Here is a 19,867-nt window from a genome sequence, read left to right as displayed (position 1 = left end):
GCCTTTTAGGTGTGAATGAGCGAAGGCAAGCAATGTTTTCGTCCTACACTGTTGTGATGAATGGTGTCGTGTGATGTTGTTTTGAAGTGATGTCAGCTGTCGGCAATAGGCAATGTTTTTTGTGAATGCACTCATAGGCAATGAACTCGCCATTCAAACCGAACTCTGGTCCCTTAATTACCGAATAATATCGTTAATTACCGAAATTATAAACATTCTAATTTTATCGATTTTTGTCGGTAACTCAAGAAATGAGTTAGAGAATCGCACTATAGATCCCAAAAATGTGAGTAACATGTACTTGTTTTTATACCCTCCACCATAGTATGGAGGGTATATTAAGTTTGTTTTTCCGTTTGTAACGCATTGAAATACTCATTTGCGACCCTATAAAGTATATATATTCTTGATCAGGGTAAAATTCTAAGTCGATCTGAGCACGTCCGTCCGTCCGTCCGTCTGTGGTAATCACTCTAGCATCCACAAAAATAGAGATAAAAAAGAAAATGCGTCTTTTGTTTGCAGGCAGGTCAAGTTCGATGATGGGCTATATCGGTCCACGTTTTGGTATAGCCCCCATATAACGGTACCCCCGATTTACGGTATTTTGACGTTTTTAGCTACATTTTCAGACCGATTTGGCTATAATTTAACATTTAGGGTTCTTAAGTGTCAACAAACATATATAACAAAACTTGTGGACATAGGTCCACGTTTTGGTATAGCCCCCATATAACGGTACCCCCCGATTTGCGGTATTTTGACGTTTTTAGCTACATTTTTAGACCGATTTGGCTATAATTTGAAATTTAGGGTTCTTAAGTATCAATAAACTTATATAACAAAAGTTGTGGACATAGGTCCACGTTTTGGTGTAGCCCCCATATAACGGTACCCCCCGATATACGGTATTTTGACGTTTTTAGCTACATTATCAGACCGATGTAGCTATAATTTGACATTTAGGGTTCTTAAGTGTTAATAAACTTATAAATTAGAAGTTGTGGACATAGGTCCACGTTTTGGTATAGCCCCCATATAACGGTACCCCCAAATTTCAGCCATTTTGGCGGGATATTGAAGCCACAACCTTCAAAATACCGGAAATCAGGAGGTACCGTACTATGAGGGCTATATGAAGACGTGGACCTATACCAACAAATTTCAGATGGAAAGTTCTATACCCCCAGGAACCCCTAAAAACAAATTTCACCCATTTCGGAGGGATATTGAGGTCACAACCTTCTAAATACCAGAAATTCGGAGGTACCGTTCTATGGGGGCTAAATGAAGACGTAGACATATACCGACAAATTTCAGGTGAAAAGTTTTGTACCTCCAAGGAAGACTTAATACCAAATTTATGCCATTTCGGAGGGATATTGAGGCCACAACCTTCAAAATACCAGAAATCCGGAGGTACCGTTCTATGGGGGCTATATGAAGACGTGATCCTATACCGAAAAATTTCAGGTGGAAAGTTTTATACTCCCAACGAAGACTTTATACAAAATGTCAGCCATTTAAGTGTGATTTTGAGGCCACAACCTTCAAAATATCGGAAATCGGGAGGTACCGTTCTATGGGGCCTATATGAAGACGTGGACCCATGCGGACAAATTTCAGGTGTAAAGTTTCATACCCCTAACGAAGACCTAACACCACATTTTAGCCATTTCGGTGCGATTTTTAGACCACGAATCCTTGTATATATTTTTGCATATGCTCATTTTATGCAAATATGTAAAAATATGCACGATATGCTAAATATGTAAAAATTTTCTGGGCCTAATTCGTTTTATTTTGTGATAAAACGAGTTTATGTCTAATCAGATTTTTCCAAATATCTAAAATCTTCACAATATGCAAAAGGGTTGCTATTGGGCTGTAGGTGATTGATGTGTTTTTTTTTTTTTTTTTTTTTTTTGAGATTTGAACTTTAAGGTTACGAAGAGTATTAAAAATCGTATCATCAGGGGGTTCATTTTCAATATTTATTTTAGCAAAGTCAAGAAAGCATCGAAGAACAGTTCCAAGTAATTGTTTTGAGTATCAAATTTTGAATTACCGTTGAGGTACTCAAGGACTGATACATAGCGGTGAATGCAACATCCATTCTTTGGGTTTGCTATATTTTTTGAGTTTATTTACAGGTAGAATTATCGGAATTTTTGGTTTTGATAAGTGAGGAAGTCAGAACTAGGTGGAAATATTATTCCTCGCACCTGTCCATTTTTTCTGACAACATAAAAATTATGAGTTAAAAAAATTGTAAACCATAATATTGGTTTTTACCATGGTACAATAATCTAAAAGGTAGGTATTTGCTTATTCTGTCAGAATTACCATAACTGAATATGCAATGACCGTTTATTTGATATTTCGGATCAATAACTAAAAACGCGAAAAATGAATGGCAGGCCAAGGTTTCTTTACAAAGTCGTATATCAAGTCGTATATTTTCAAAAGTTTGTTTCATCACAATGTTGATGAATTTCAGTTCAATTTTCATTTCGACTGGATTTTAAAAAGTATAAAATATTTTGTCATAGTTTTCAAAACAATACACATCCATATACAATTTGTGTATACTGATTTGAAAGAATAAGCAAATTGTGCTATTGTGCCATTGCCTATAAAATAATATGCCTGTTCCAGAACCTGCAAGAATGTACAACTTTTTACTACGATACCAATTTTTCCTTAATGTTATCGGAAAAAATAGTAAAAATTAGTAGATTCTTGCAGTTCTGGAACAGACCAAATTTTGTTTGTTTGTTTGTTGTTTTTTATAAAGCTGGGTACACATTGTCAGTTTTGAATGTCGATATTTCGCAATTATCGATAACTGTCAAACCGTCCAGCAACCACAAAACATTTAGTGGTTGCATGATGAATGACAAACATGAACGGCCACACTAGCAAGCAGCAACAAAGCTGTCATTCAAAACTGACAATGTGTACCCAGCTTAAGTTATATGCTCTGTTCCAGAACCTGCAAGAAGCTACTATTTGTTACTACGATAGCATTTTTTCCTTTATGTTATCGGAAAAAATAGTAAAAATTAGTAAATTCTTGCAGTTCTGGAACAGACCAATAGTGATTTTTATCTCTAATACATTTTCGTTTCAATGTTGCATACTAACTTTTTCGACAGGCTAATGAAATACATGTTAGTGTGTTTTACATTGACATGTGGTCCGTTCCCTCTTTAGAAATATGATTTAAATGATATTGACATGGACTAGTTCGGTATCGGAAACTGGTCAATTCCAAAGGTTACACTAACTAGTTCCACATTAGACCACCCCTCACAGTGTAATCAACTGTAAACTTTTACAGAGGGATGTCCGCCAAAGCATTACCCGTAGATGGTTTACGGTCATATACCAGTTCTTCTGTATATGTTTAGAAAAGTGGTGGATTCAATTTAAGAGTAAATAGTCACAACTGACGCTTCGTCGTTTACTCTCTCTATAGAGAGAAGAATAGGCAAATTTTTATATTTATTCGTGTTCCTCCTTTTTATACTAACACAATATGAATAATATGTTCGAATATGTTCAGCCCATCAACACTAGCTTCTGTTATGGTATGCTGAATTTATATGTAAGTTATTAAGAAAATGCAATTGTGAATTATTTATACAACTCATCGTTTAAATTAAACTTAAGAGTAAATATATGCGATTATAGGCACAACTGGCGCCTCGTCGTTTACTTGGGAATAAAAAGGTGTCAATTGGTTCCCTTTGCATTACTTAGGGGTCAATTGTGTATTAGCACCGCTTAGAACTAGTTCTGGACTAATTAAATTGCGACAATTGGAATTTTCAGCGCTAGCGGGTTACGATATTACGATGAGAGAAAAAACTTTGAATTACAAAAGAAAATGTTTATTTTGTGATGCAATGTTTCCGTTCTCTCTCATTTGAAGCATTTAACGAACTTTAGCCATGTAATATTTCGTGTCTCATGTATAATTTAATCAAGATTGATGAAAAGGACGCTCCCATATTATGAAAACGTCACTCAACTTGATTTATATACTTATATATTTTGTTTAAATACATGCATACATATATGAGTGAATGGAAAAATAATAATATTGGTGAAGCAAAGATTTGCACTATTATAATACGCGAACTATTAACATAAAATATGACTATAGTTGGATCAAACGAAGTGTTTTTGAACAAAGCTCAAACATTTGGATAAGGAAGTTAATTTGCGTACAAACTATGAATAAAAAATCATGCACCTTTTGTGCATGCAAACTTGTTCGAAAAATTCAACCAATAACAATATTTAAAAGCCGTATAACGACTACGCCATGGCGCAATAAAGAAGGTGATACAGTAATTCCAACTGATGTCTGCATTTGCTGTCAAAACATATTTGTAATCAAAAATAAATAACAACAATTTCGCTTCTCTAAAGAATATCTGTGTTCAATATCTTTATTTTAGCTTCGCAAAGAATATTTTCTCGTTTTCTTCTAACTTTTAGGTATATGTATTTCCGCAAAAACATTTGACAGAAAATGAAGACTTCGGTTTCAATTCGCCTTTTGGATCACCTTGTTAAATTCGCCTTGGTCTACGCATATTTGATCCATTTGTTTTCAACAGTGTTTGAATTTGCTACTAGTTTTTCACAGCACAGCACAATTTCTATGCTTATGCTGTGAAAGTGACGCAGCATAGCACATAGCCACAGCATCAAAAATAAAAACGATTGCTATTGCTATGCTGTGCTGTTTTCAAAAACAAAATCGAAAACTGTTGCTGTGCTATGCTGCGAACATAAACGTAGCATAGCACAAGGTCTATGCTGTGCTTCTGAAATCTTCACAGCACATAGCATAGCATAGTCATCAAAATCAAAAACTAATGCTATTGCTATGCTGTGCTGTTTTCAAAAACAAAAACGAAAACTGTTGCTGTGCTATGCTACGAACATAAAAGTAGCATAGCACATAGCATAGTCATGAAATCGAAAAACGATTGCTGTGCTCTGCTATGCTGTAAACATTTCTACATAGCATAGCATAATTAATGTTAACCCAGCAAACTCACTATCCCCCATTATTATAAATAAGCCTTTTTGGTTATAGTTTGGATTTTTCGATCAGATTTTTTAGCGTTCCGGTTAAAATAATATTAAAAGGGATCATTCAATTTCAAGGAGAACTTTCTTGGCATTAACTTATAATGTGAAAATTATATTTTTATTGTCTTCAAATTCGTTTATTTTGCGTTTTCAAATACATCCAATACTCGAAATTCGCTTCCATAAGCCATGGACCACACTAGCGAGAATTTTTTTAAACTTCATGAAAGTAGGCGTTCTTAGATCGAATTCTCCACTACAGCAATTTCACGATTTTACTCTACTGTGGAACTTGATCTAGAAACACAAAATGTTATTAAGTTGTTTAATGAAATTCATGCTGGTATGGTTCCCGACTAAATAAATTAGTTTCAAGAAACTATTGGTACTATATTTTTATAATATTTTGTGTCAAATTTGTTATATTTTAGCGGTCTTTCGAAATGTTTTTATATTTGTCCTAAGAACATTTTTAGAACGATCAATTATTCAATATTTTCTTTGAAATATTTTTATCTGTAACAACAATTACTTAGTCGACCAATAATAATAATCAGCAAATTGTCATGGGGTTTCTTTCCTTATTTCTTTTTATTTTTTATTCAGGTAAAGAGATTCGTAACAATTTCACATAAGAGATTTTTTGGTACTTTAAAAAATTATATATTACTGTTTTGTCAATTAACAGACATAGTAGTTCATTTTTTATATTTTCTAAAGACAAACTTGTTAATGGATGTTTTTATTTTAAAGAGTACATCTATCGGCATAATGACTAAACAGTTTTTATTAAAGTTTTTTGGGATAAATGGTTTATCTAATCCAAAATACGTTGTTAGATTAATTAATAAGAGTATACAAAAAATGAGTCTTTAAATTATGAATTTTAAAAAATAGTAAACGTTAACTTAAAACCAAATGTGTGAATTTGCACAATAGCATTTGACAAATCTACAGGATTTGTTTGGCGTATTGGTAATGGAATTGGCATTTAAAACCCAGTGGGTTTGTTAAATCCGGTTATATATAAACGTACTATTAGAAACATATTTGTTCTGTTCCTTTACGTGTCTGAGGTTACCATTTCTTAATTTATAAAGCATACAATTTATATGAGTATACCATTTTTACCATTTTTTGCCACTGTTACCATTTTATAAAGTAAAGGAACAGACCAATTGATAGTACGTTTACATTTACGAAATCCAATCGCTTTCAACTTTACGTAAATGTCAATTGAAAACTCGTCTAAAATCCAGTGGATTTCATTTGACGTATAAGCAATGGAATTGACAAATCGAGTGGATTTCGTAAATGTAAACATACCATAACTTTTTCTTTGTCAGCAGATGTTTAACAGTGGCATTTTATTCTCAAAAATTCTCTCTCAATGTTTTTCTACGAAGCACATCTTCGTAGTCCGTTATTTTCTATTGCTATTTGTTTCAATCTTCGTAAGGGAGAAATATACAGTTTGTATGGTAATGCAAAAATAGAAGAAACGTCAAAAAAATACATACTTCTTTGCCATCAAACATTTTTCTGGGTTATGTTTGATGCTATGCTGTTGATTTTGTTCATAGCACAGTACAGCAATAGTTTCCGTTTTTGATTTCTTGACTGCGGCTGTTTACTATGCTGTTAAAATGTCTGCAGCACAGCATAGCAATAGCATTCGTTTTTGATGTTGATGGCTATGCTGTGTGCTTCGCAGATTTCAGAAGCACAGCATAGACCATGTGCTGTGCTACTTTTATGTTCGCAGCATAGCACAGCAACAGTTTTCGATTTTGTTTTTGAAAACAGCACAGCATAGCAATAGCATATTTTTTCTAAGGAGAAAGTTACTCAGCGACATGTTTGTTTAAAAAGAAGTAAACATTTTGCAACTTTTTTGGTGTACGGGAACGCATTTTGGGCAAAAATGTGTTAAATGTGTAAACACTTTTTAGTTCTGGAACGAAGCTGAAGTTACTGTTTTAATTAATGGTGTATACAAATGTATATTTGCATATGTGCACACATAGCTACATATATTATATGAGTACAGACATCTATATAATACTGAAACTTGTGTCGTGTAATTGCGAGCGATTGTCCTATGCAATCAATTCAAACGTTACCATCATCACCGTCTATTCTATGGTCTAACTTTACAAAAATGTACTAATTTTGAGACAAAATGTACTAAGCAATAAACTTTTTTATTTAATCCTACTTTTATTTTTTCGATTCTTTTTTCAGGTTCTCAAAGCGCTATGAGCTTCCGCTTCTCGTACAAAGCGTAGTGATGAATGTAACTATGTTCCTAATGATACATTTGTGTGTCAAAGTGAAACGAGTTAATGCTAATAACAGAGAACGCACTCTATCTGGTTTGTAGAATACAACATAATTGTGGTTCATTTAAGTTTTATTCATTTTGTTTTGCAGCAAATGATGACCTGCGGTTGCCGAAGGTAATGATGACGGACGCAGACACGGCGGGATCTGTTTCAATATCCACAGAAGCTGGTCCGTTAAAAAGGGCGCGTTCGCGACATTATTTAAGTGGTGAGTACACATATATATTTTACAACATATACCGCTGTTGTGGAATTCTGCATCACTTTCTTATGGACAAAAAATTAATAAACATAAAACACAAAATTATGAATGCACATTTTAAAATGAAGGTTGGCAACACTGTTGACATAGCTAGTACTTCATTTCGATCGTCAATTTACAGAAAATGTTTGTTTTTATGGTAAAAGTGGAGTAGTGACATATCTGCGCTTTGCATAATGTATTCCATTTATTGTTTACATGTAAGGATTCAATTTAAATAACTAAAAAGGATTATTTCATATGCACACTGAGTAGTGATGACATACAAATATGTAATATAATGTAATTCATTTTAATTGGCCTGATGGCTTAGAATTATTGTAAAGTTGATTAATAAAATAAGTAAAATAAATAAATAAATAAAAAATTGCAAAAGAGGGGAAATGGAAAGAAACGCTGACAATGTCGAAAAGTGACAAAAAATAATAAATTTTCCTCTTTGCTAAAAGACACATCCAATGTTGGTAAACTTTTGCGTTTGGCATTAAAGTCCAAAAATGTTTGAGTTGCTCACAAAAACGATTAGTTTTAGACTTCAAAGTTATAATTTTTAAATTTGGCATTTTGACGTCGGCGTTGTTTTTGACAATTCGTTGTTTACCTGTTATACAAACACATTGACATATTTTTGAGGTTATTCCCAGCTAGCATTTGGAAGACTGTTTTTTCAAAAATCACATTGAGGAGTCTTTTAAGAGTCCTTTTGGTGATCAAAAATTGATAAAGTCGCTTGTATGAACGGAAAGGGACCCGAAAGTGACTCCCTATAATGATTAAAAAGAGTTCAATTTAAAATACAACAACAAATATGTAGTAATCACAAATAAATCGTTCAGATGTTTAAAATGTGACCATTTTTTTGTTATTTATTGTCACATTTTGATCATCTGGAAGATTGAAAAATCTTCTTATCATATTTTGAACAGTTAGGTGATTAAAATTGATTGTTTTGTTTTATTTTTGTTTGTTTGTAAATAATTCTCATATACACTTTCTTCAAAACTTTGATATAAATGTAACGTATAATATTAAGTGTATAGACAAACACAACACATGTTCAGGTTTTGCCCAGTGAAATGATGAAGCAGAATACTCACCACGCAACATAAAGGATAATTAAAAGACATAACAAAGAAGAAAAAACAACAAAACAGAAGAAAGAAACAAAAAAGAATAAAGAGAAAATTCTTTTAATTTATTTCGTCTAATAAAAAGACTCATAAATGACTCTCTAAAGACTCATAAATGACTCTCTAAAGACTCATAAACAATTATAAACATGATCCAAAAAAGACTCGAAAAAGAGTCCCAAAGAAATCAATAAATCACCAATAAATTATTGAAATACGACTCGAAAAAGACGTTATATACCATCAGAAAATGGGCAAAAATGACTCGAAAATAATGCAGAGGAAGACTCATTTGTGATTTCCCTAGACGAGTCGCCTGAGGTTATGTTTTCCTACCGACAAAGGAGTCATTTATGATCAGAAAATGAGCTCATATTCCAGCTTTTTAATCGTACAGCCGGATCAAAAAAGACTCGAATTTGATTAAAATTGGTTCCTGTTTTTTGTTTCTCATTTTATAACACTGTGCAACAAAATGGAGGTGAAACCCTGACGAAGAGATAATTCCTCTTGGGGAAGAAAGGCCTCGGTGAGTATATTAAGAACCCCGAAGGACAGATCCGCCGTGAGTCGAACTTCCTCGTTATGGCGTGATGAAGTTTTTGCTAAAGACCCTGTAAGCCGTCAGGAATTAGCGTTATATCTTTGTTCACTGTTGTTTTAGCTTATTTTTGAGTGGACATGTCCTTTATTTTAAGAGCCGCTATAAAAGTACCACCAGGTGACGTTTTTCAGCTTCGAAATGTTCTGTAAAAATGTCGCTCCGAAAATTTTAGGTATGGTTCTCATAATAATCTCAAAATAAAGGACGAAAAGGACATTGAAGGAAGCGAGTTATAAGCTAAAACGACAGTAACAAAGATATAACGCTAATTTCAGATGCCTTACAGGGTAGGGTCTTCAGCAAAAACTTCATCGCGCCATAATGCGGAAGTTCGACTCACGGCTGATCTGTCTTTTGGGATTCTTAATATACTCACCGAGGGCTTTCACCTCTTCCACAAAATTTGTGTTCACAGTGTAATAAAAATGTTTGTTAAATGTTGAGCGCCAAACATATGTTTTATGTGTGCTACCACCGCCCAACGTAAGTCGACGACGACGGACGACTCGAAACTTCAAAACAAACCTTGGAAGCATTTAGGGCTTTAGTTGTAGAACATTTAATAAAAAAACTCGTCATATTTACTTTTTATTTGAATAAATTACTTGACATACATACATTCGTATTTTGGTAATTAAATACCCAGTTGTTCGGGTAACTAGGGAATAACTAGCAATTTTGCTGGCTACTGGTAAACACCCCTAGTTACCACCCAATCTACTCGCAATGTTATAGACTGGTGAATTTAACATGGGGATGTCATAGGAAGGGTCTATTGTCTCCTCACTGCCACCACCCAATTCGATAGTCGTGTGAAAGCAATTGTCTCTTCATTGCATTACCAGTAACCAGTCAATTCGGTAGTCAGAAATGATAGTCAAAATTACTAGTAAGTTCAACCAGATATATGGGTAAATGCATATATGTATGCATCAGCCACACTTTATTTTATTACATGGTGTGCACACATTTTTCAAATGACAATATAATCTTGTATACTTATGGATATGACAGGTCCATCTTGATCCTTGATACTGGAACTAGAGAGTTACTACTTGATACAGCGACTTATGTTTATTTGGTCCTTGGAATGATTTTCTCGTGTGTCCTTCTTATCATTCAAAAGTTCCTGAAATAAAATGTATACAAGTTTAATGAAATGACGTGATAATGTATTCCGTCAAGATAGATATCAATACTCACCATATTATAAATATTCTTCTTAAATTGTTCATCCTTTCTATGATTTAGCTCGTAACAAGTTCTTTTCGGCATCTTAATTTTTGCACAACAAACGCATCAAAATACGTTTTTTATTTATGAATAAACAATATGACAGAACATTTTTTTTTTATATTTTGTTAAAAAAATAAATAATGTTGAAAAGAGATTACAAAGGGAAACGTTGTCGAATACACTATCCATCGGTAGTCTATAAAATAGTCAATAAATCACACACCGCATTACCTGTAACTAGTGAATTGCCATGATAGGCAGGACAGCCCATTTCCAGTGGCAAAAGCAGGCTATAGCCTATTTTGTGTGCCATTTGTGGGTGTAAAGTAACTAGGATCAATGAGTAACTAGTTACATAACTACGCCAAAGTAGACAATTGCTATTTATTGAACAACTGGGTACCTCAGGTATATTCATAATTGGGCTGATTGAAAATAGTAGATCTATGCAAAGATGTAAATAAATAAAATAAGAAAAGTCAATTGTGAAAAAGTATCAATAGATGGCATTAACATCTATTATTATTTTAGACACAAAACACGACGTTTATGTTTTCTAAAGGGACATACAGTGTCGGTCAAAACTAAAGCACCCTCTCAGTCCTTTTTTTAAATGATATATTTTTTAAGAAAACAAGGTTATAAATTTGTTTTTTGTTTACTTATATTTCTATTATTGAAAAAAACACAAACTTAGGAATTCGGAATTTAATAAGAAAAGTTAAAATTCAATCAACATTTTAAGTCACAAAAATAAGTGGTCAAAACTAAAATCAATCAATCAATATTTCGTTGTCCATACTTTATTCTGGATGATACACGCATATCTATCCTGTATGCGTGAACGACATTAAATTATAAATTATTACAGGCGATATTGCTATTTGAAAATTTTTCCTTTAAGGTGAAGATCTTTTTTTCATTGGTTTTGCGTTGATTTTTGAGTTAACGAAAACCCCAATCGATACCTAAGATCAGGGGATTGGTCAGACCAATGGAGAACTTCTGTCGAATTGTTTTGGAATCACTCCTTAACCACTTTCGATACATGTTTCGGCACGTTATCTTCCTTTATAGTACCTTTGCAATATTTACGATTTGACCGTTGGGCATTTAGTCCACACATTATGCCATATCAATCCTTTAAATTAAACTTCCTCCATTTTTGGACACTACAGTTCAGATAGGTCTTGGCGAGTTCAAGTCTGGCGTTTTCATTTTTTGTCGATATGTATGGTTTTTTGCTGGTCGTCGACAAAATAAGCCGGCCACTACCGCTCTTCTGTAAATCGTTATTTAGCTATTTTTTAAATCTAAGCGACTTTGTATTTGACCAGAAGATGCTGTAGCATAATTTTTGGATGAATATGAACAATATCGGGTAATATTTTGGTATAGCCGCCTTTTAGGCGGGTCCCTTCCGATTTTCTTCATTTTGAGGATTATATCCACAATTTCCCAGTAAATTAGATGTAATTTGTTACTTAGGGTTCCTAGTGGTCACAAAACTTTTCCATCAAAAATAGTGCCCCCATATAACGATAACTCTCGATTTTCAGTATTTTAATGATTTAGTCACATTTTCCGAAAATTGATCATTTCGCCTGATTTGCAATTGGCGCATAAATTAAAATAAACTTCTATTGAATATTACAACTTTTGAAATGCATATAAACCGCGACAATATGACATGATGCGCATCCAATTTTTAAATACAGCGAATCAATGCCTTTTATTTGATATACACTTCGTGAAATTCTATAGCATAACTTGCATTAAAGGGTGCAAAGACAAATTACCACAATTTCCACGAAGTACATATTATGCGCATCCTATTTCAATGAAAATACATCATTCAATGTCGTTTCGGTGCGATCCACCAAGAGCCATGGATGTAGCGTCGTACTCAATGTTTTTAGATAAAACCTATTATATCTCCGGATTCACAAATCTTTATTTATTTTCTTAGGAAGGACACATCGAAAACGCGTTTTAATACGCGATATATTTCAAAACTTTTTTGCAGATTTTCGAAATTTGATGGATATCATATCCCCCGATCTACTGGATGCATTTGGACATTGGCTTATTAGATTCACAATGCAAAAAAAACTCAATTTACCACGGAAATCGAACGACAGCTGTAAACATTTACATTGCTCTGATCCTATGAAGGCTACACTCTTGAGTTATACATGCAAATTCTAAGCGTTTAGATAAATCGAGCTGCGCATCCCGATTAGATCAAAAATTCAAAAAACGCAATTTTTCAGACTTCAAAATATCAGCATCCGTTTGAGGTAGATACAGTTGACATATTAAAAAATCATACATTAGAAACTTTATCTTTGAAGTGTATTCTTCAACTTCTTGTTTGAACATTGAGCTCTACATTGTGTTGTAAAGCCACTAATTGGAAATTAACTTAAAAAAACTCGTTTCCTTCAACGGTTTTTTTTGTTTGCATAGAAACGACCACAGCTTCCACTCAGATTATTATTTTAAGAAACCCATCGGTGAATCGGGCTAAAACAGTTTATTTTACCGAAATGTGTTTGAAAGTTCGCGAGTTACAATACCCCATGCTTCAGTTTCAACATACATAACTAAATTTTCAACAAAAAGGCTGATACATATAATAACTCAAATAATTATAATTATTGTTTCATTTTAGATCTCGACTTGAAATATTTCTGGAATTGGACAGATTTCCAGTCGTATTTGGACTTCATGTTAGTCGTATGGGCAGTCGGCGCTGCTATAACCTATTTAATGCTCTCCGTGGATTGGTTTATGGAAATTGTCGGATTTGTAGCTGTTTTTACAGAGGCCATGTTAGGTATGTTGTCGCTTTCTTAGAGCTATTTCATATATTTTTTGCTTTGATTGTATTAATGTATTACTTTTGCTTTAGGGGCGCCACAATTTATACGAAATTTCAAAAACAAATCAACATACGGAATGAGCATTCATATGGTTCTTATGTGGACTCTTGGTGATATGTTTAAGACTGGTTATTTTATTGCTAGGAAAGCACCGTCCCAATTTTGGATTTGCGGAACATTGCAGGTAGGATTGTTTCGTCTTACGAATTTGACATTATATATCGAAGCAGTTGTTCTGTAAGTGCATTTTCTATTTATAGGTTAGTTTAGATTTGGCTATATTAGTGCAAGTATGGATATATCGCCATAATTCGAAGCCTCGCGATACCCATCGTGGAGATTAGCAGTTTGCCCCCGAAGAACAACAACAGCAACAACAAATGCAGGAAGAAATTTCTAATACCAACAACATTTCAGCCGACAGTATTAGCCAATCTATACACAACACCATAACGAGCAGTGGCAGTGGTGATGATCACCTGTTAACAGCCCACGCAGACGACGAATACAAGAGTTATCACGATAATCGTGCATTTCAGTACCACAATAATAGCACATTAGGACGAAAAAAGGGCGGAGGAAGCATTTCAGACACCAAGACTATATGTCAAGAAAACGATGTAGGTGAGAATGACGACGTTGTAGACAAATTAAATGTGGTGATAGTACACGAAGTTTCAAAGAGATCTTCACAGGAAGCCGTCGATTCCAAAGTTAACCAAACGTGCTCCTGTACAAAGCAACTAAAGTCCATTATGGCAAGCAATGAACCACGAAAACGTCATAACGCCACGCAGACGCCAACTTCATTGATTAATTGGGAAAAACGTCCATCATCAGCATATCATAGCAGTAATACAGGACAATGTTGTTGCAACTGCAATTGTTTAAGAAAGGCGCCAGCATTAGGTTATTGTCCGAATATGCAAGAACAAACGTGCCACTGCCATCGTTTACCAAAGTCTACCTCCCACTGCTGCCGTTGCAAGTCGTGTCAGCATTATCACAGCCATAGTAGGCGATCCCGTTCGACAGATCATAAAAGTAACGCTAATTTTAGTCATCAATGGCCGACGGTGTGCATTAAAGAACATGCTACCAGACGCAAGCACAATAGATGTTCGGACGATCATCGTTCTCGTTATGGTCATAACATAAGGCACCAAGTCCATAATTTACATTGCTCTTCTATGGAACAACTTCCAAATATTTGTACCAAGTCTTCCGATTCTAGTGACGATCCCCATAATCTTCGCTTGTCATCTTCGACTGCCTTGCATGAGATAGCAATAGAAATAGATGCTGCAACAATGACCGAAGATAACAGTACAACGGCTACATCGAACTTCGCATTCAAAGGGGCCGCGGACAACGCTATCGTTCCAATTATTCGAGCCCCACTTCATGCTGACTCTGATGAAGAATGCAGGAACGTTGTCAGACATATGAGGAGAAGATCTTCAATTAACTCGAACACTACGGCCGAAACCGATGAATTTTCTAACGAGGAAGCTGAGGACAATTATCGGCACCGAAATTATGGATGTCACTGCGCTTATTGGCACTCTTATGATGGTGGCCAGTATGTAATTGCAAGCTCGTCGGCGGAACCCAAAAATGAATGCGTAAAAATAAAGCGCAAACGTTTCATGGCAACCGACGACTGCTGTAGCAGTTGCTCCAGGTGTTCTAGTTGCTCCTGTTCTCATGTCCATACAAGCAGCTGCAGCAGTTTCGAGGAATGGCCAAGAGTTGAGTCGAAAAGCCATCCATTTACCGTGTCTGCAGATTGCCACCATTGTAGTACAAAAAGACATTCTGTAGTGTCAAGCACAGACTATACAGTCAACATCGATAACCCTTTCATCGGGGATGAAGTACTTCCCCAACCTTTGATTCAAGACACCACCGATAGTTCGGGTCATACTAGTCGCCGAAGTAGTGTTACTACTAGCTTCTGTTCATGCACGTCCAACGCCCCCTGCTGTTGCGGCGAAGATTCGGCTACGGGCCAGATGTGTACGGCCCAGGATGCAACAATACTTACTTCTTCGTCTGGCAAAGTCGGATGTCTGGATGGAGATGAACAACATTCAAGTACCTTGACACCTTTGACCAATCCGTCTTCTGCCGTGTCGACACCTGTTGGAGAAGGTGACGTCACTATGAAAAGTATAAGCCAGGCTTTGACAGATGACACTTCCTCTCAGAGTCATTCAGCTGACTATTATTCTCTGTCCTCTAGTCAGCAACATTCGCAGTTGACACCACACAAATCACCAAGACATGCTGTTATTTTGCAAAAAACCAATGAAATTGGGCGAGTAGATCTTACAGGCCAAACACATGAAGATGAAGAAAACAATAAAAAATCACGTAAACTGTGTAAACATTTCGGAAAACATCATCGTCACAAACGTTCTGAATCTCCAACAGATTCCTATTTATGACGAAGCGTATCGCTGGTCACCTGGCCAGCGATTGATGTAAATTCGTTGCTACAACAGACCATACGTCAATCCGCCATACTGCAGGAGACTTCACAACCAGTTGATGAAAGCTTGTCTGCATTGGCCCGACGAAAACAACAGTTGCGTTTACCTACACAGCCCCAGGATCTTAGTGTCGGCAGTAATGACAGTTCTTCCGCAACTCTGACTTCCATAGTAACTATAGCAAAATTTCCGCCACTTACCGGCCAAGTCCCCAAATCTCAATTGTTAGCATCAAAATTATCGCAACAACCTTCATCAGTCCAATCTCTGTCTGCCATCACAGCTCTTTGTGGCAGTAATGGTTCCAGCGTGGTTACTACAACGACGACTACAACCTCAGCGCCCAATAGCGGCCGCTTAAAGCGTAACCCCAAGTTCTCTCCATTGACAGGCGAACCTTTCAGCTGTGATCCTTTATTGACTGCAGCCCAAGAAAGACGTTCAACGGAGATTATTTTATAGCAAGTTTGCCAATTGCAAAAAAATCGCCAACGTTGGCAACGTTGTAAAGAGCCAATTGAAGTGTTGCATTACATACGTATTTATCGGCTGTGCCTGATGTCGTCGTACTCTCATACTCTTCAGTGTATTTGTCTATTTCTCACGTTTGTTCGTTTCACTAAATTAACCTGAATAGACCCATTTCGTACGAATCGAATTCCAAATAGCCTATGTATCAATGTTGTTGTGTATTTTAGAATTTTTAATCGAATTTTTGTTAATTATATACATATGTTGTTTCTCGGGGGTGTATTATTTCCTTCCAATTGTACTGTACTGAAAAATCAATTCCTAGACTATACTATTTTAGTTCTTTTATTAAGCGGAATGCTCCAATTGTCAACAAAAAAATGAGCCAAAGGAGTCTCGTTCTATTAAAGCGACTTTGTTTCTAAGGAAAACATGAACATGTGGCATACATTCAAAATAATCGTAGCCAAAGTGTTAATATCTTAATTTAGGTTATCATCATTATAGCGTATCTTCTGTCAATAATATGTATAACCTCTCCTCCCAAGTGAAGTCGTTGTGAGTAATAACAAAATATTATTAGCTTAAAAAAAAGAGTTTATCAATTTATATTATCAACATATCCAGACTACTAGAACAATTATACAAATGATAAATAATAACGAAATGATGTAAAACATTTTTAGTTTTTGATCTCTGAATAAGAATAGCAAAATGCCAATAAAGCACTCTTATCAAATTATCAGAGAATTTATAAGAATTTAGAATTTATTAGCTTTAGTTTTTTCTTTATATGCGTATATACCGTATATAGTTATGAATAATATTGTTTCTTAGTTAATTTGTGTAATTAATTTTTTAGTTTGCAAAAGCTATATATATATATACATTTAGATTATTTATAAAAATATAAACTAATGAAATTATTATAGGTAAAAAAATCAATTTTTACATTTTTTTATTTTTGTTGCATTTATTGTTTTGCTGGCAATTTAAAAGGCCCATAATCCCATATTAGAAAAAAATATGCCGAGACGGAAAGAGCTACTAGGTGGGAATGTTCTGGGATTCACAGTGTATTCGATACATATTACACTTGCACTTCACCGCCCTGCACAAAGCAATTTCTGTCTATCAAGTGTGCTGAACTTTCAAATTTCTTAATATTTGCTCTATATGTATACAAAACTAAAGTTAATGTTTGCCTACGAAAAACAAGTTGGAATTTAACATCTCAAGAGAAATCGAGTTTTATAACAAATTTGGCTCTTTATGAAAATTCCAGTGTACGCACCAAAAATGGTGCAAATTGCGTTGCACAAGCGTTTTTGAGTATTCTTTACATTTGAGGTGCAGATGCTAATGCCAGAACAGGCCAGCTCATCTTCTTCAAATTATTCGTTGTTCACTAAAACTTTACTTCGATTTGCGTTTTAAAAAATGTATAGTAATAATCTGATAAAAAAAGATATATGCAAAAATAAAATCATACGCCTAACGTACGAAAACAAATAGTATGTTTACATTTTATTTAGTAAATGCAGCAAGAAGCTCTAATGCAGAGGTGCGCGAAATCATAAAAGAAATTATTTAATTGAGTACCAAAAATTCATTTTTGATTTTCCAATATTGTATAATTTTGTTTATTATAATTTACATATCAAAGATGTCAATATTATATTATTATATCAATATTATAAGGAAAAGTCAATTGTGAAAAATTAACTGTAGAGGGAGTTAACCTCTGTTGCTACGATATCATAGCAATATTCTGTTAAACGAAAACTGTTACTCATTGGAATATTGACAAGAATAACATTAAAACTCAAATTTTACGGCGTTGACTTTTGTTTTTTTATTTTTTATTAAATAAAAAATAAGAAATAGTGAAGAAATAAATTTCAGCCACAAAACACGACGTTAATGTTTTCTGCCGCGAGAAATGGGAATCAAAAACGATTGGCATTGCTGTTATCAATTCCAGTGTGTTGTGTAGCCATCTGAAACCAAAATGTGGAACTATTAGCATATGTTTTTGGAAAATGCATTTGTTCGGGTCTTTATTGCTATACATCTTTGTACATATTCGACCATGGTAGAACAATATAAAACAATACCCAGCTGACTGAACAGGGCTGTAATGTTAGTGTCAAATTCCATACGAAATTTTATTTTTTTCCTATTTTCGATGTTTAATAAGGATATACATTTTTTGAGGAAAAAATATATCATTCAGAAAAAAACTATTTCCCGTAAAGACTTCTTCATATCAATGATATGTAACCTCTTCCAATAATTTATAGAAATTTCCATGTTTTGTTTACATTTACCGGTGACAGTAACGTTACAAACAAAAACAAATTCCTTTGTGGTTGTTGTTGAGTTGTATTTGTTGTAGTATTTACTTTGCCTTCTTTGTTCTACCATGATATTCGACCAAATTTCAATGGACAAAAACAAATGAATAAAGGCCTGCGTACATAAGCTGCCTTGCCTGCTTACCTTGCTTACTTCTGATAAAAGAATAAAAAAGAAAGGGCAACCCAGTTCGAAATTTGCTCGGCCTTCTTTATTCTTTTATTTTTATTATGCCAAAAATGAAGCAGGAAAGCAAGGAAATCAGGCAGAGCAGCTTATGTACGCAGGCCTTTAGTTCTCCATACAATTATATATGATATATGAGAATGTGTCATAGTCATGTATTTCGTCGGGCCCATTTAAAACGCAAATCGAGGTATAAGTTTAGTTTTCGCCAAACATATACAAGGCAATCATGAATAAAAATTCCCTGCGGAATTTGTTCACTTTTCCCAAATTTTTATTTCTGTATTTATGTCCAAAAAACGGAACACTTTTGCCGATTAGGCGAGAATACTCCATAATTAGGTGATTCTAGTAGTTTTCCACGTTTAAAATATTGATTTAAAAAAAAAAATACCTTTATAAATTAGTTTACATGCGGAAAAATTCCGAGGGAAATATTCATGAATGCCCTTTTAACTTATTTTTGTTTTCAAAATTTGCATTATAATTGTTCATATCTTTTCCGTTATCCCTTCGACTATTAGGCTCTTAATAATATGTTTTTACTAAAATGTTTGATCGAAAATTGTTGCGTACATACAATATGTATAGTTTTTGTAAATATCGTATTTAATAATGTACAACATTATGCGAATATAAAAAAAACATATAAAATACTTCCCTTAAATAAACACGAGATTCCGTTTGAAACTTATTTTGTTAATTTAATGTGTTAATAGAATAATAAAGTATTGAAAAATAAATAACAATCTCTTACAATAAAGATAGAAACAAACATTCTAT

The 19,867-nt window shown here is 34.3% G+C and overlaps 1 protein-coding gene across 1 annotated transcript in view; it reads left to right on the top strand.

Moving 5' to 3' along the window:
* Positions 1-18,052, top strand: part of LOC141392055 (uncharacterized) — a 47,152-nt gene extending 29,100 nt beyond the window's left edge. Inside the window, 5 exon segments of the mRNA XM_073964993.1 lie at positions 7,357-7,487; positions 7,546-7,665; positions 13,364-13,528; positions 13,604-13,758; positions 13,835-18,052. Coding sequence (XP_073821094.1) covers positions 7,357-7,487; positions 7,546-7,665; positions 13,364-13,528; positions 13,604-13,758; positions 13,835-16,531 — 3,268 coding nt within the window. The 3' untranslated portion in view covers positions 16,532-18,052.
* The last annotated feature ends 1,815 nt before the right edge of the window (positions 18,053-19,867 follow it).

The sequence above is a fragment of the Musca autumnalis genome, unplaced genomic scaffold, assembly GCF_047663935.1.
Source record: "Musca autumnalis isolate F117 unplaced genomic scaffold, ASM4766393v1 scaffold_2, whole genome shotgun sequence".
Taxonomy (NCBI): domain Eukaryota; kingdom Metazoa; phylum Arthropoda; class Insecta; order Diptera; family Muscidae; genus Musca; species Musca autumnalis.
Note: the sequence above shows the minus strand (reverse complement) of the source record. Positions and strands in the feature narration are given on the sequence as shown.